This window comes from Bos grunniens, chromosome 7 (genome assembly GCF_055505025.1).
Source record: "Bos grunniens cultivar Pamir isolate PY7600 chromosome 7, Bosgru_T2T1.0, whole genome shotgun sequence".
NCBI classification, from domain to species: domain Eukaryota; kingdom Metazoa; phylum Chordata; class Mammalia; order Artiodactyla; family Bovidae; genus Bos; species Bos grunniens.
The window spans coordinates 94,283,688-94,301,376 of record NC_141171.1 but is presented as its reverse complement, the minus strand read 5'-3'; the positions used below and the strand labels follow the sequence as shown (position 1 = coordinate 94,301,376).

The 17,689-nt window shown below is 38.5% G+C and overlaps 1 protein-coding gene across 32 annotated transcripts in view; it reads left to right on the top strand.

Moving 5' to 3' along the window:
* Positions 1-17,689, top strand: part of MCTP1 (multiple C2 and transmembrane domain containing 1) — a 721,660-nt gene that overhangs the window by 452,382 nt on the left and 251,589 nt on the right. For all 32 annotated transcript variants that reach the window (XM_086413169.1, XM_086413151.1, XM_086413144.1 and 29 more), the window contains 2 exons: positions 7,922-8,064; positions 14,878-14,957. In XM_086413169.1, the coding sequence (XP_086269295.1) occupies positions 7,922-8,064; positions 14,878-14,957 (223 nt within the window). The remainder of the gene's footprint in view (positions 1-7,921; positions 8,065-14,877; positions 14,958-17,689) is intronic.

Genomic DNA, 17,689 nt, shown 5'->3' with positions numbered 1-17,689 from the left:
TACACAAAAGGGGACCCATTCAGATCAAGTTCCGGTCTATGTTGGACTTAAACTACAGTAGAGGCTAAATAATCACACAAAGTATTGGAATGCCACATAGACATCCTGATTCAAAAGCAAAATAAAAACCGTAGCTGAGGGACATGTTTTTAGTTCCTACATGAAGGAACATTATACAAACCATCTAATTCCTCTTTTTCAAACAATTTGATCCTATGGTTCAGATATATACAATTAAAATTCTCTAGGTCTAAAACACTCTAGACCTTTTAAAGCATAGAATTTAAGGTTATAAGATAAAATAATAATACTTTAAAATAAAATTTCTGAAGTTAATGCTATGTGATGAAATAAATGCGTGAAAGGTTATTCTTGAATATGATGTTAATAATCATAAAATTTGAATTTTATTTTAGGGTTAACACTTCCTAGATTCTTCTCCTGTATTTGTTTACCCTGTTTCCATTGTATTATCACCATAAAAAAGATTGTAATGAGGATCACAGTCCAACTTGTAACAACAAAGTACAAGTTGCTGGAAAATGCTTGAGAGCCACCATGAGTGCAGTAGTGAAGCCTTTGAAGAGCAGAACCACAGGCTTCCCAGTAATTTGACGACTGTTGGTGCCACCTTGTGGTTGAGTACAATATTGCAACAAAACAGTACTGGCGCTTGAATTTAATGTCTGAGTTTTTTGAACCAACAAACTAAATCCCTTTTTGTGTATGTGTGTTAATATATTTATTAAGGATTAAACACAAGTTAATGGCTTGGGGTTACTGGGAGCTTTATTATAATAAAATGACTTAAGTTCACTGGGAAGTTTATTACAATAAAGAACCCTCAAAACATGTGAATCTTCCTCATATATGAAATATAATAAGGTAGCATTTCCCAAGGAGAGATCAGGGATTATTAGTCCTGAAAGATACACTCAACTATGGTCAAAGAAGCCTAGTAAATGCCGCCTGTCATATCCCCTATGCTTTTAACTGCTGAGGACCCGGGTTCAATCCCTGGTCAGAGAACTTAGATCTTATAAACCGTACCAGTTAAAAATGATAATAATAATTCTTTTTTAAAAAGCTATAGAAAATTACTCTTTAATTTTGTTTCAAACCAGCATTTTCCAAATATGCCTGACCACAGAATTCTTTCTTAAAAAATAACATCTGTTAATACTACCAGGTAATAAACTGATTACCTTCCAGCATAAAAGATTAGAGCATTAGGTGCAAATCCCTTACTGAAGCTAAATTAAAAGAATGATGTCCCCAGTTCTGTGTTGGAATCACAGGCTGAAGGTCTTGCACTTGAAATTAAGGACTCTTATGTTACTGAAGGTCCCCTCAGTTACAATGACAAATTAAACAATGAGAAATTTCTTAAGGAATTTGACTATTAAAAATTATTGAATTTTAATAGTAGCACCCAAAAGACTCTGAATGATGGCTGGAAAAGGAACAGTGTCTCAGATTTTATTCTGTGGGGTCAAAATACAGGGGGGAAAGCCAGGTAACTGACTCACCATTTGTTCTGCACCCAGAGCTGTTTTTCTATACTTATGATTCTAAGCTTTGCTAATATACTTACCGTCTCCAATCTAAGTTCAGTTCAGTTCAGTCGCTCAGTCATGTCCGACTCTGCAACTCCATGAATCGCAGCACACCGGGCCTCCCTGTCCATCACCAACTCCCGGAGTCCACCCAAACCCATGTCCATTGAGTTGGTGATGCCATCCAACCATCTCATCCTCTGTCGTCCCCTTCTCCCCTCAATCTTTTCCAGCATCAGGGTCTTTTCCAATGAGTCAGCTCTTCGCATCAGGTGGCCAAAGTATTGGAGTTTCAGCCTCAACATCAGTCCTTCCAATGAACACCCAGGACTGATCTCCTTTAGGATGGACTGGTTGGATCTCCTTGCAGTCCAAGGGACTCTCAAGTGTCTTCTCCAACACCACACTTCAAAAGCATCAATTCTTCAGCACTCAGCTTTCTTTATAGTCCAACTCTCACATCCATACATGACCACTGGGAAAACCATAGCCTTGACTAGATGGACCTTTGTTGGCAAAGTAATGTCTCTGCTTTTTAATATCCAAGTTACCCTGTGGCCAAAGCCACACATTTATGAAATATTTCACCATCATAATATCTTTTCAGAGTCCCTTAAAACAGCCTTTCTGTCTGTCTTATGTCAATCCCTGAGATCTTTGTGCCTATCACAGACTCAAAAATCTGTCCCTAAACCTTCACCCTTAGACTGACTCTTGCTATCTAAATTGTTATTTCTTCAGGCCATTGGATATTTACTGCCCCAAGTGGCATCACGGATATTATACCAAGCATGAGAATGTTAGGAAGTGGCCTAATGTAGCAATGAAATTCAAGCCCCAGCATCCTAGCTATGTGACTTTTGGGGAATCTACTTGTCCCACGCTCTGGTTCCTACAACTATCAACCAGATAACACTAGGCCTCACCTTAAACTTGTTAGGTAGTATGTAATCTTTGACATAGTAAATGTTCAATAAATGTTAACTGGAGTTGTCTAGATTCTCTTTTGTAATTTAAGTTCTGCCATCAAGACCTGCAGGATTCTAGAAACTGGTTGTCCCTAACTCTAAGGGGATTCTGACAGCATAAACAGTGGTTGAGGAAAATGTTTCCGGCAAGCAGTAAGAAACAGATGACTTCTGAAAAAGATGTAGTTGTGAGTATATAGGCTTCTGTGCAGAATCATCAGCTATGTCAGTTGTTTACATAATAGCTAAATTAAATAGTGTGAGATACTAATGTCATTAACTGTTAAGAACCACAAGGCCAACTTCCTTGAAATGATTTTCTTGTAAAAGGCTTATTTGTACTTTTTTGGACCAAAGAAATACAAGATTATTGTGCCTTGAAGGTAGTGGATGGTTTGTGATCAAGTTACAGGAAAAGCTTTGACTGAACTAGGCTCCCAATTTCAAATCTGACCTGGTACAACCTTTCCTAGTTTTCTTATGTCTAGGATGGGGACAGCAGACTCCCAGAGACCTTAAAGTGAAAAGTGAAAGTGAAGTCGCTCAGTCATGTCTGACTCTTTGCGACCCCATGGACTGTAGCCTACCAGGCCCCTCGTCCATGGGATTTTCCAGGCAAGAGTACTGGAGTGGGGTGCCATTTCCTTCTCCAGGAGATCTTCACAACCCAGGGATTGAACCCGGGTCTCCCACACTATAGGCAGATGCTTTACCATCTGAGCCACCAGGGAAGTCCTTCCAGAGACCTTAGAGGGATTAAAACAAATAAGTATGAGAGTTTTAGATGCCAGTTTTATAGATCAATAAGTTACTTGTCAATGTTAGTATTATTCATAGACTCTAAATGATTATTCAACACTATTACATATTAATTCTATGATGGTGTTTTAAAGAAGGGAAATATGGATGTTCAGGTTTCCTAAAAAGTTGAGTAGGAAGAACACTGGACTTAGTGTCTAAAGTCTAAATTTGCCTTTCGTCCTGTTACTTGCTAGCTTCTTATGTGATTTGGTGCAAGTCACACTGAATCCCAAATTGTTTCTCACCTGCAATCTCGTGGATAACATGCTTTTACCAACTTCACAGGGTCATCATGAGGAAGTATTGAACAGTACTCTGTACACAGGAAACTCTATAGTTATTCATTTACTCATTATTGAACAAATCCTTCCTGAGTGCCTGCTCCGTCCCGGACACTGCGTCCTGTGCTGGGACAGAGTCCTCCCCTCATGGGGGTTATAGCCAATGGAAAAATTCCTATAATAATCCAATCAGTTCAGTTCAGTGGCTCAGTCGTGTCCGACTCTTTGTGACCCTATGAACCGCAGCACGCCAGGCCTCTCTGTCCATCACCGACTCCCAAAGTCCACCCAAACCCATGTCCATTGAGTCAGTGATGCCATGCAACCATCTCATCCTCTGTCATCCCGTTCTCCTCCTGCCCTCAATCTTTCCCAGCATCAGGGTCTTTTCCAATGAATCAGCTCTTTCACATCAGGTGGCCAAAGGATTGGAGTTTCAGCTTCAACATCAGTCCTTCCAATGAACACCCAGGACTGATCTCCTTTAGGATGGACTGGTTGGATCTCCTTGCAGTCCAAGGGACTCTCAAGAGTCTTCTCCAACACCACAGTTCAAAAGCATCAATTCTTCAGCGCTCAGCTTTCTTCACAGTCCAACTCTCACATCCGTACATGACTACTGGAAAAACCATAGCCTTGACTAGATGGACCTTTGTTGCCAAAGTAATGTCTCTGCTTTTGAATATGCTGTCTAGGTTGGTCATAACTTTCTTTCCAAGGAGTAAGCGTTTTTTAATTTAATGGCTGCAATCACCATCTGCAGTGATTTTGGAGCCCAGAAAAATAAAGTCAGCCATGGTTTCCCCATCTATTTGCCATAAAGTGATGGGACCAGATGCCATGATCTTAGTTTTCCGAATGTTGAACTTTAAGTCAACTTTTTCACTCTCCTCTTTCACCTTCATCAAGAGGCTCTTTGGTTCTTCTTCACTTTCTGCCATCAGGATGGTTTCATCTGCATATCTAAGGTTATTGATATTTCTCCCAGCAATCTTGATTCCAGCTTGTGCTTCCTCCAGCCCAGTGTTTCTCATGATATACTCTGTATATAAGTTAAATAAGCCGGGGGACAATATACAGCCTTGATGTACTCCTTTTCCTATTTGGAACCAGTCTGTTGTTCCATGTCCAGTTCTAACTGTTGCTTCCTGACCTGCATACAGATTTATTAACCCGTAAGTAGCATAATGATTAGTACTACTACACAAGAGAACAAATACCAGGAGAAAATAACAAAGAAACCTATTTTTGATTGGGATGTTGAGCAAAACATCCTTTAGCAAATTATATTTTTAATCTAAGACCTGAACGATAGTATCTGTCAGGCAAAAAAAGGTGGGGGAAAAAAAAAGGAAGGAGGGGCTTTTTAAGCAGAGAAGCTGGTTGGAAGATGCTAAGACTGGAAGCAGAAAAGAACTTCTAGTAACAGGACAGCTGGAACAGAGTGGAGGCCAAAAATGAAGTTGGAAGGATGGTAAGTTCTGTCTGCCAGGTTAGAGATTTGGTTGAAAGGTGCTGAGATGTGTTAAGCAAAGAAGGGAGGAGATTAAATCTGCATTTTTAAAAGGTCAGTCTGGCCAAAGTACAGAGAATTAATGGAGGACCCAGAAGCATGGAGAGTCCTGTTGGGAAGTTATGACAGCTGCATAGCAAAGAAATTGTGGTAGCTCATCGAGGATGGAGACACAGAAGACAGATGCGTGGTATATTTTGGAGGAGAATTAATTGGACTTGGTGGTGATCCTGGATGGAGAACGAGGTATGGAGAATGATTTCTCAGTGTCTTGCTGGAGGAAACGTCAAATAGTAGAGCCCTTAACCCCCATGACGAAGCCTAAGGGAGGGGCACCCTGAGCAGGAGAGGGTCAAGGCCCATTAAAGTGCTAACACGGCGTGTCTGTGAGGTGTCCAAGTGGAGGTGAGCAAAGTCAGCAGGGGGAGGGGTCTGCCACCCACACCAAGTCATCCAGCTGCTCACCACATATTGATGAGGACCAAGAATATGTCTGAGTTTGTACTTAAGTGCTGGAGGTTTAAAAAACGGTGGTACAAATGGCTGTGATCTTACAGAGCTTATTATATTCTGGTAACTGGTAGTAGTTGCATAGGTGATTGTCCAAGTCAAACGCAGTAAGTTGATCTAGAGCATGACTGAGAAAATTCAGATGGATGCAGGGGTGTTAATATCCCTCAAATTATATGCTATAACTCTTCCAGTCCCCAGGGTGCTCAGCCTGGAGCCCCACTCATATTTTTCTTTAAATCATGTAAACCATAGTTATCAACTATAGTTTCAGGTTGGACAAAACAGAAAGAATGAAACAAGATTTTATTCTAAGGGAGACAGATCTTGTATAAAGATTTATTTCCTGAGGATGAAGATTGTCACTGTAATGGTTTCCTTGGTGATGTTCCTGATTTACCTTTTCTAGGCTGGGAATCGCTGTGTTAAAACATAACCATTTTCCCCCTTATTTTTAATTGAAGGATAATTGCAATATTGGGTTGGATTTGTGCCATACATCAACATGGGTCAGCCATATTAAACATTGGATCACACTGACTCCCTTAAAGGATGCATTGTGACATGTTACTATTAGGCCTGTATTTACATTAAAAACTTTTTTTTTTTTATCTGTCTTGCGGTCAAAATGGGAGTTTCACAATGGGAAATTAGAATCATTGGTCTATTAAACCCAGGTCTAGGCACACAAAAACAAGGCCTTATATTTGTATGGGGGATGTGGAGAGTTTTGAGGGAGCCCCCAAATGATTATGTAAAGAAAACCAGATTCCATAAGGCAATCTTTATATTTAGCATGGATATTTATGTGTCATGGAGGTGAGTAAAGTGTTGAGGAGGAATATAGGCTGGCAGTTTTAAGTATGTTGTTATTTAGTTGCTTAAGTCATGTCTGACTCTTTGTGACCCCATGGACTAACCCACCAGGCTCCTCTGTGGGATTTTCAGGCAAGAATACTAGAGTGGGTTGCCATTTCCTTATCCAAGGTGATTTAAGTATATCAATATCATAACTGTCATACCTAACACTTGCATAGTAGTTTATAATTTATATATTTTTCTTTAAATCATGTAGACCATAGTTATCAACTGTAGTTTCAGGTTGGACAAAACAGAAAGAATGAAACAAGATTTTATTCTAAGGGAGACAGATCTTGTACAAAGAATTATTTCCTGAGGATGAAGGCTGTCACTATAATGGTTTCCTTGGTGATGTTCCTGATTTACCTTTTCTAGGAATCCTTAATAACAGCATAGACTCATTAGATGAGCTCGGTCTCATTCATCAGTCAAAATGAGAAATGGTATAAGTACACATGAAAGTATATATAGGCCCTTCCCTCTTACAGATGAAGCAAAAAAAAAGCACAGATATTAGAATCAGACAGCCTTGCTTGTAATCCTGACTCCATCTCTTGCTTGTTGGGTACCCATGGGCAGCTTATGTGATGCCTCTTCCTTTATCTTTAGAGAGAGCTTGGGAAGTGTTAAGGGATAATATGAAGTTTCAAGATGATTTAATAATCATTTGTCTCCTACATCCTGATGCTTCCTCTGAGACTTCCATCCTTCCCTAATATTCTAAAATTGAAACTTATGAACAAGAGAGAATATGGGACCAAGGATAAATTGAAGCCCAATATAAGACTCACCTTTCCCTAAACCCATTGAAGTGAAATGAAGTGAAGTCGCTCAGTCATGTTCGACTCTTTGTGACCCCTTGGAACGTAGCCTACCGGGCTCCTTAGTCCATGCGATTTTCCAGGCAAGAGTACTGGAGTGGGTTGCCATTTCCTTCTCCAGGAGATCTTCCCGACCCAGGGATTGAACCCGGGTCTCCCACATTGTATGCAGACGTTTTACCATCTGAGCTACCAGGGAAACCCATTAGTCTAGTGTAAATTTTTAGCAGCATTTATAAGTCTAAAACTAGTTAAGTCAGCTGAAATCATAGACCATCTTTTTTATAGCTGACCAGATGAAACGTCAGATTAATCTCTATGATTTAAATTAAGTTTACGTAAGAAGCATGCAATGGAGTTTTTACATACCAGGACAGGGTTACAGTATTAAGATCAGAAAATATGATAATAATAATAGTATTTATTAATCTTTACTGTCACTTCAATATTTAAGGAAATATTAGGAAAAGACACTTAATCTTTATTTCCCAATTGATAAGCTTTATTTAAATTTTATTCCTTTAACTACTTTGTGGTATTTAGATGAGCTATTGCCTTACTACTACAGAAAAGCACAATTAACATGGATTGATCTGTGTCTCTTTAACAGGGACAAGTGATCCATACGTGAAGTTTAAAATTGGAAGAAAAGAAGTTTTTAGAAGTAAAATAATACACAAGAACCTCAATCCTGTGTGGGAGGAGAAAGCTTGTCTTCTTGTTGATCATCTTAGGGAGCCATTATATATAAAGGTGAGCCATTTATTTGTTTTTCACTAATGTAATCTGATGTAGAAACTCTCATTTAATGGTTTTTTAATCATGTCTCTCTGTCTGATAAGTTTTTCCACCAGAGATATATTCTGCTATACTCAATTCTAATCTGTTGGTGAAAGGATAGAATGAGCTATATTCACCAGGGGGAGCTCATAGGAGCATTTTTCTTCCAAACAGTTCTATTTCCAGGCATTTTTAGGAGGACTATGAAGTTCATCTCCTGCTGCTTGCTGCAGTTAATGAATTTAACACACTTTGGGAACATATAAAAACAAGTCTCCATGTAATAGAGCAAGAATAAGATCTTGCACAGAACACAATCTTTGTGTTTAAGAATTATTTTAACATCAGGGGTTTACCATTCCTGGCTGCAAACAAAATGCTTTACTTGGAAGGTGAGGAGGTTAAAGATAATAGAGGGAGAAAAACGCCTGTCTCTATTGCATTATCAAAGATGAAAAAAAGAGTATTTCCTCTCCTTTGATGTGGTTTTGGAAAAAGAGAAAGAAGAATTTATGGAAAGAGTTAACCATATTTCCTCATTTTACTTTCAAATAAGGAAAAAAATAACTGACTTCCCTTTATTCATGTCTCTGGATACTTATTTTCTTTTCGGCTCCTATGTTCTGACTATCCATCCAGTGACCAAACTTTTCTCTACTTTGACCGCATCACATGCCCCATCTTTTTCTCACACGAGCCTCAGATCTCACAGGAGCCCTGCTTCAGCAATCCCTGCACTTCCTTCTCCCCCTCAAACCTTCGCTTGTGTTGATTCCAGTCATTTCCCTTTCCACAAACAGGGAAAAAGAATCAAGATGTTATTAGCATTTTAGCAGGACAGTGTATAAAGTCGATGACAAGAGAATCTCCAAGTATAGAGTTAATAAGTTTCTAGAAGTCATTTTGGGGTGAACAGACCTATATTTACATAAGAAATAAACCTGTATTTGCACAAGAAACTGTCTCAAGTGGACGTTGGTTAAAGGGCCCTAAAAGAATGTCGTGTCATAAACCAGTGACCCTCAATCCTGACTGTACATCAGAATTATCCCTAAAATTTTAAAGAATCTAGGGATCCAAGTCTCTTTCCCAAAGGTTCTGATTCAGGACCTCCGAGTTGGAGTCCAGGCCTCTGTTTCTGAAAATGTATTGCTTTGTATAGAATATTTAAATGTATAGATAAATAAATTTAAACTGTATAGATAGAACTTAAAATTTTAAATGTATAGATAAATAAACTCGATCAGAATAAGGCATTTCTTGTTCTGAACTCACTTGAGAATGAAGAAGGGTATTACTCAGTCCCAATCAGCTTCTACCTAATATTACCTAATGTTTCCAACTCATGGAGCAGAGGGTCTAAAAATGTATTTCTTTGTATAGAAACAAAATGTATTCTGTTTCTATGATGTATTTTTTGAGGAGGGAGACACTTTTCTAGACATTTGAATGGAAACACCTGAATAGTTGGGATGGAAATATTTCACAACCATAAACAGTAGAGCACCCAAACAAAATTATTTCAGAGTTAGATATTTGTATTATCTTACATGCTTTGTCTTGAATGGTTCAAAAGTATTTCTAAGTGCATGAATCAAGAATCTCAATTGTTTTAGACAAAAAATAAATAGTAAAGCAAACATGGCTGTTCAGTTCAGTTCAGTTCAGTCGTGTCTGACTCTTTGCAACCCCATGAACCACAGCACGCCAGGCCTCCCTGTCCATCACCAACTCCCGGAGTCCACCCAAACCCATGTCCATCGAGTCAATGATGCCATCCAACCATCTCATCCTCTGTTGTCCCCTTCTCCTCTTGCCCTCAATCTTTCCCAGCATCAGGGTCTTTTCCAATGAGTCAGCTCTTCACGTCAGGTGGCCAAAGGATTGGAGTTTCAGCTTCAACATCAGTCCTTCCAATGAAAACCCAGGACTGATCTCCCTTAGGATGGACTGGTTGGATCTCCTTGCAGTCCAAGGGACTCTCAAGAGTCTTCTCCAATACCACAGTTCAAAAGCATCAATTCTTCAGTGTTCAGCTTTCTTTATAGTCCCAACTCTCACATCCATACATGACCACTGGAAAAACCATAGCCTTGACTAGACAGACCTTTGTTACCAAAGTAATGTCTCTGCTTTTGAATATGCTATCTAGGTTGGTCATAACTTTCCTTCCAAGGAGTGTCTTTTAATTTCATAGCTGCACTCACCATCTGCAGTGATTTTGGAGCCCAGAAAAATAGAGTCAGCCACTGTTTCCACTGTTTCCCCATCTATCTGTCATGAAGTGATGGGACCAGATGCCATGATCTTAATTTTCTGAATGGTGAGCTTTAAGCCAACTTTTTCACTCTCTTCTTTCACTTTCATCAAGAGGCTCTTTAGTTGTTCTTCACTTTCTGCCATCAGGGTGGTGTCATCTGCATATCTGAGGTTATTAATATTTCTCCCAGCAATCTTGATTCCAGCTTGTGCTTCCTCCAGCCCAGCGTTTCTCATGATGTATTCTGCATATAAGTTAAATAAGCCGGGGGACAATATACAGCCTTGACATACTCCTTTTCCTATTAGGAACCAGTCTGTTGTTCCATGTCCAGTTCTAACTGTTGCTTCCTGACCTGCATACAGGTTTCTCAAGAGGCAGGTCAGGTGTTCTAGTATGCCCGTCTCTTTCAGAATTTTGTACTTGTTTTCAACTTATGGATAAAGACCATGTGAAGTTATTGAGTCTTAGAAAGATGGAATCTGCAGTCACAGCTTCATCATAATACTAACTACCATTTACAGAGCACTGTGCTAATTGCCAGACCTGCATTGTCTCATGTAATCCTCTCAATAACCCTGTAAGTAACTCTTCTCACCTCCATTTTACAGGTGAATGAGGCTCCCAGAGATGAAGGGTTTGCTTAAGTCCTCCCAGCAATCAAACAACATAGCTTCTGTTTTCCATTAGAGATAACTAGTTGCAATGGGCACAGTTAGGTTTTGTTTTATTTATTTTATAATGTCAGTTTTATGACTTGAAGTTTAATTACTCTTTTATAGTGAAATGGTTGTTTTGAAACTGCCTAGGTGTGAAATGCGTCATAGACATACTTGTATGGGTAGCATCTTATATCCTGGGCCAAGGTACCTGGGTACCTATGTGAGCTGAGCACCTTTCCATTTCCTATTCCCATTATGTCTTCTCACTTCACTCACATGCCGCTCTCTCTCACTGTCTTCCTAAGCATCTTACATAAAATAGCAGTTCCCATCAGTCCTGTTCCCTCCAATAGTTTTCTCCATGGTGCTCACCACCACCTAACACGTTTTTTTATTGTCTGCAGCCCATCATATATTAAGGATCCCTCCCTTTATTTTGTTCACTGCTGTATTTCTAGTGCCTTAAGCAGTATTTGGCACATTGCAGGTGCCCATCAAATGTTTTCCAAGTAAATGAATGAATCAATATATAAATCATTTGAACTACCCCAAATATAAACTCCCCTGAAGTCATAATTACCTATGAACATTTCTTTCATTTAAGCTAATAAATTGCCATTTCTATTGAAGCCAGTGTGAGTTGAGTTTTCTGTTACTTGTACCCAAAAGCATTTTAACTTATGCATTTCCTAATCCAGTTTCCATAGAAAACAATTGAATCAAGATGGTAAATAAATTCATTGATCAGAATAAAGCATTTCTTGTTCTAAACTTGCTTGAGAATGAAGAGAGGTGTTACTCAGTCCCAATCAGCTTCTACCTAATATTACCTAATGTTTCCAACTCATGGAGCAGAGGGTCTGTGAAAGTAGGGATCCCTTATAAATTGTTCACATTTGAATTCCCAGTGCTTTACCCAGAGTGGGTGCCCAGATTATATTTGTTCAATTTAAAGATGTTCTGTGTCTGAAATCCGTTACAAGAGATGACTCCGAATTCTTCCTAGTCCTGGCATTTGGGGGCAAGTAAAATAAATATTTTAAGCTTTGGATTCCTTATCTGACAAATGGAAGCAATGCTTTTTTCACTGAGTTGTAAAAGAGTGAAATTTATTAAGAAAAATCTATATGATGTGTTTAAGGCAGTGCCTTATATATGGTAAATGTTGGATAAACATTAATCATCATTAACTGTACTTATTGCAGTGGGAGTACTTTTCTTATTTCTCTCTTCTATGCTCTGTATTTTCTGACATTTCACCTAGAGCAATAAATTGACATATAAATTGACAAATACTTTATAGAGCTTGGCTGCAAATTTCATTGCTAACAGTTTCATTAACGGATGGATTCTGGTGTTTGCATTCTTCCCCATGTTAATGCCTTTGCTGATTAATAGGAATTGAGAACTAATGTAAACATCTAGCATTAGGATGGTAGAAAAGACTCTCCCCATGAGACTAAACAGAGTTTGAATGTTGAATCACCCATCTGAGCTGTCTATACTGATCAAGTCACTGGATTCTCAGCTTTCCACATTATATGTGTAGATGTACCCCAGGTGTTCTCGTGGGTTATAGGTTGCTGTAGTCTCCCCAAGATTTTAATCCTTAGGTTGATACAACTAGAAGAGATTTCACAAGAGAGATTTCTTTAATTTTGGTGTAGATTTTATGTTGTAAAATACACTACTGCAGCCGTTTGCAAATACCAAGGTGTCAGGTGCGTAAGATATGCCGCTGAGCGGATGACTGAAGCTCAGAAGTGTAATTGATCAAGGAGAATATTTATTGCAGGAGTGCTGTGCTTTCTACAACAAATGTACTCCTGAAAGGTTGTATGTAAATCAAATGACTATAAATTGAATAATTTAAAAGGCATTAGAGGAGCTTATAACTTAAATAAATCCCTTGTGACTCTTCTGATTTAAGAATCCCTTTGTAATGCAAAGTATGTATTTTTTGTTTAAATATCAATTTTCTACACATTAAGTTTTTTTTGAATTGCAGTACACATATATTACTAGAGGGAAAGAAAAAGTAACTGATGCAGGATTTCTGTATATACTATTCCCTCTGCTTAGAGCTTTCTAGCTAGTGTGTCAGGAATTGGGCAGAACAGCGCTGATCAGTGGATTCTCATAGCCTGGAGAGTGCAACGGTCTGGCTCATCCTTTTAAGATCAGACTTACCTGTTCATGCTCATTTACAGTGTGCAATACAGTGAATTTCCATTTGAAAAGGTCAGGCACACCGCTCTAAACTTCATCTAGCAGCAGTTTTTCAGTCTTCAAAGCTTTCCCTGATCTCCAATGTACTTTTTTTCTATTTCATACCTTGTTCTTGTCTTTACAACAGTTATTAAAATTTGTGATTGTAACACCTGGGCACTTCCTTGAATATCACCTGTCTCTCTCACTAAACTATAAGCACTGACAATTCACCACAGTTTACTGAGTGCCTAGCACATTGTCTGGCACATAATAAGTATTTAATCAATGTTGGCTGAGGAATTTTGTGAGTAAGAAAATGTTTGTGTGTGTTAGTTGCTTGGTCATGCCTGACTCTTTGCAATCCCAGGGACTGTAGCCTGCCAGGCTCCTCTGTCCATGGGATTCTCCAGGCAAGGATACTGGAGTGGGTTGCCTTTCCTTCTCCAGGGATCAAACCTGGGTCTCCTGCACTGCAGGCAGATTCTTTCCATCTGAGCTTTACCAGGGAAGCCCAAGAAAATGTTTAAATGGATGGAAATTAGCCAGCTCTTGTTTACTTAGAATTCTTTGAAAATGGCCCTGTCTGATCTAGCTCTGCGTTCTCTGCCCATCTTCCCTCCAGTCTCCATCTTTCTCAATTTGCGTCAGCCACACTGGCTACTGGCCGATTCTTGAACATGCTAATCGCTCACTGTTTCCTTCGCCTGAACTGCTCTTCCCATTCTAGTTGCTTAATCCTTCTCATCATTGCATGCTCTACACAAACACACTTCCTCCAGGAGGCCTTCCTGGACTCCAGTATAAAATAGCAGCTCCCAACACATTCCCTTACGCTTTTGTCTCCATGGCGCTCCTCGCAGAACTCTACATATCTATTCAGGTTGTTATTGGCTCTCCCAGCTGTGAAACGTAGGATCCAGAAGGCTCAGCACATTGCCTATCTTGTTCATCATAGTATGAATGTGAACCATGAAAGGCACAAAATAGACACATGATTTTGACAGAAGAAATACAACCTTTTCTTTTTCTGTCTATTTGTTGTTATTAGTTACATTAATATTATCCCTGAATAATTGCTTGTGACAATAAAAACTTAATTTAAGCATAGTATAAATGCATAAAGTGCTATAGGCATAATATCTTAGTGTTTACTTACTATATATGTTTAAAACAACATTTTCCTAGAATGTCAGAGAATATGTCTTCAATGACCTGAAAAACATACAGAAATTGGAGTCCTGTCTTCATCACCTACAGCCCATTATGAAAGACATATTTGTTGAATTTCATACCAACTCAGTTTACCTTTCAGTAATACTAATACACCTTCTATAATGAGGGGTAAATATCCTTAGCCTGTGGTTCCCACATTTTTGATGATTCACTATATTTTATTTGATTTTGTTATTCATCTTCTGTAAAATTCTATTTTGTTTTAAATCAGTAATTTAGTTACAAAATTAAATGTAATTCCCTTTTAATATTTTGTGAGAACTTAGCATTTCAAAACATAAAAACAGAATTTTAAAAATAAATCTGAGGAAATTGTATTGACTCTGGTGACACAGAAAAACTATTTTATAATGAAGATGTTTTCATTTAAGGTTTATATTAGAATTGTTCATAATAATGTCTTTGTCTTTGGCTCGGTAGGTGTTTGACTATGACTTTGGACTGCAGGATGACTTTATGGGCTCAGCCTTTCTGGATCTCACACAATTGGAGTTAAACAGGTAACTTTTACACTGTCGTAACCACTATACCTTGTTGTGAAGCTAGACCTTTGCAGCAGAAGATGTCAATAGATCTGGGTTCTTGTTGCTGTTCTGTCAATCATGGTTGAGAGTCTTCATACTAGCCAGCCTTTGTCAAGTATATCTTTCTCACTTACTCAGTGGGAATAATAGTAGCTTCCCGCACTATCTCATTGACAACAACTATTCAGCAAAAAAATTCTTAAGACACCTACTTTTTTTTCCAGAATGTGCCAAAAACCAGGAATCTAGACTGACACAGTCTTTGCTCTCACATTGCTGGTGTGGTTGTAGTGAGGCATGAAGAAGATTATACATGTTAATCATAATCATTAATTTAAGAATGAAGCTACCATTTGATATTGATTGGTATTGATTAATATACCACGGGTCCTAGCTCCGTCAGTAAAACATCTGCCTGCAGTGCAGGAGACCTGGATTTGATTCCTGGGTTGGGAAGATCCCCTGGAGAAGGAAATGGCAACCCACTCCAGTATCTTGCCTGGAGAATCCCACGGACAGAGGACCCTGGTGGGCTACAGTCCGTGGGGTCGTAAGAATCAGACATGACTTAGAGACTAAAACATGACCACAGAAGAAAAAGTAGATTTTCGAAGCTCCAAAGCAGTGTTGAAATGGGTTGCAAAGGAAGCTGTGAACTCAACTTTGGTGGTTTTAGAGATCTTTTAGATGATCGTATTATATATCATCTAGCAGGAATAGTGGAAAGCAGGAAAGCAGAGCAGTGGGCCAGATCACTACTTTATACTTTACATGTAAATGGAATAAATAGTAGAACCCTTATGTGTTACAGTCTGAGCATGATGGCATCTAATTTGTCTTCCAATGTCATTTGTGCCTCACGCGGGACAAAAGAGCAGCCTTTTCCTTACTTCCTACACATCCTGCATTCTACCCCAGAATCTAGTGCAGGCCATTACTCGATTTACTCAGGGTGATGGCTGGCTCCCCGCCTCCCCATGCCTGTCTTTGAAGGTGTTGTTTGTGGTCAGTTATCATGAAACACCTCCAGCTAGAATGGGCTGTGCTGCTGCTCTCCAAAGGCTACCATTATTTTCTCCCTAGACCCTGCATAAGGATCTGCAAATTACTAACATAAAGCAAAACTTTCTCTTTTTTGCTGTTAAATATAAATTATTGCTGAAAAATATTTTAACTAGAAAAAAATGGGGATGGTTAAAAAAAGTTCAAAGATTATACGTAAGCATTTGATGTTTACTTTGCCACATTCATTATTTTATGAATTTAGTGGACTATTCCCTCCCCTCCCAACAAATTAAACTTTGTTACCACTTTAAAAAAATCACAGATTCATGTATGTCATTGCATTCTGTGTATAGAAATCAGCAGCTTTTGGGTATAGACAGATGGATAGCAATAGCAGCCATATAAATACTTAGGCTGCTGTATAATGCATTAAGGTATTGTGTTTGAAGAAAACAATAATCATCGTAAAGCAATTGCAAATATTCTTAAATCTTTATCATGTAATCATTATAGAAATGTATCAAGATTTTGCTGTTAATTTTTAATGTAATCATTATTATAGGAAAATGATCCAAATAAAATTGTAACCCCATGTAAAGACATGTGTGTATACATATGTGTATATAATATGTGTGTATGCACCAGTATGTATTATACACATATATAGTATAATGACTAATGTGCATTTGTTAAAAGGATCAAGTTGTTACTCTCAAAGCATTTGCATCACAGCCCTTATAATTTTTGTATATTATCAGTTTGCTTGGTTCCTTATGCTTCAGTTAAAACCTCTAACATCAAAAAACCATCCAGATTTCTCACAGCATCATTCCTTGAATCGGTGAATTAAGAATCATGTGAAAGAGTAGCCTAGGATTATAAAATCTTAGCATTGGAAAGTAGCTGTGGTTCCCCCAAATTGCTTGGGCACATTTGTAAATATATAGATTTCCAGACCCCAGGCTGGATCTACAGCACCAGAGTCATCATGGGTAGAGTTCAGGATCATGCTCTTTTTAAAAGCTTCCTAGTTGATTCTGAAGTGCAGCCAGGATTGGAAGGTTTTTTTTGGACCACCTTTCCCATCAAGCCCTTTCCCCAAGACTAGAATCTGGCTTTATCATTCAGTAAAACTTAAGCTCCATGAAGACAAGTGTCTTATATTTGGGCTTGACCTCTGATTTTTACCCAGAACCTAGTACAGTGTTCATTTCCTGTTTTGTGAGTTAAATGAATAAATGATTGAACAACCAAAGGAACATTCCTAATTTGCTAGCATTTCAAGATTCAAGTCTGATGCTAAATGTTCTACAGTCACTTAGGTTAATGGAGGACATGAACCCTTTTTTTCAGTATTAATTAAAATATGGAAACAAGATATTATTGTCAGTTGAAGGTATATTTTGCATTATTTTCCAAAAGTTATTGTGGGTAATATTTAGTAATTCATAATCTGTTCCTCAGAGATACTTTTCTAATTCTGAAGCCTTCTGAGTATTGATCACCTCTTTTAAGTGTTGGTTTCCTTGAATTTCTGAACCTAAAACAGTATTTAGGCATAGGTTTAAATAGCCAAAAGTAGAAGCATTATTTTAAATATTAGTAGCTCAGTCAGTAAACAATCTGCCTGCAGTGCAGGAGACCTGGGTTTGATCCCTGGGTCAGGAAGATCCCCTGGAGAAGGAAATGGAAACCCACTCCAG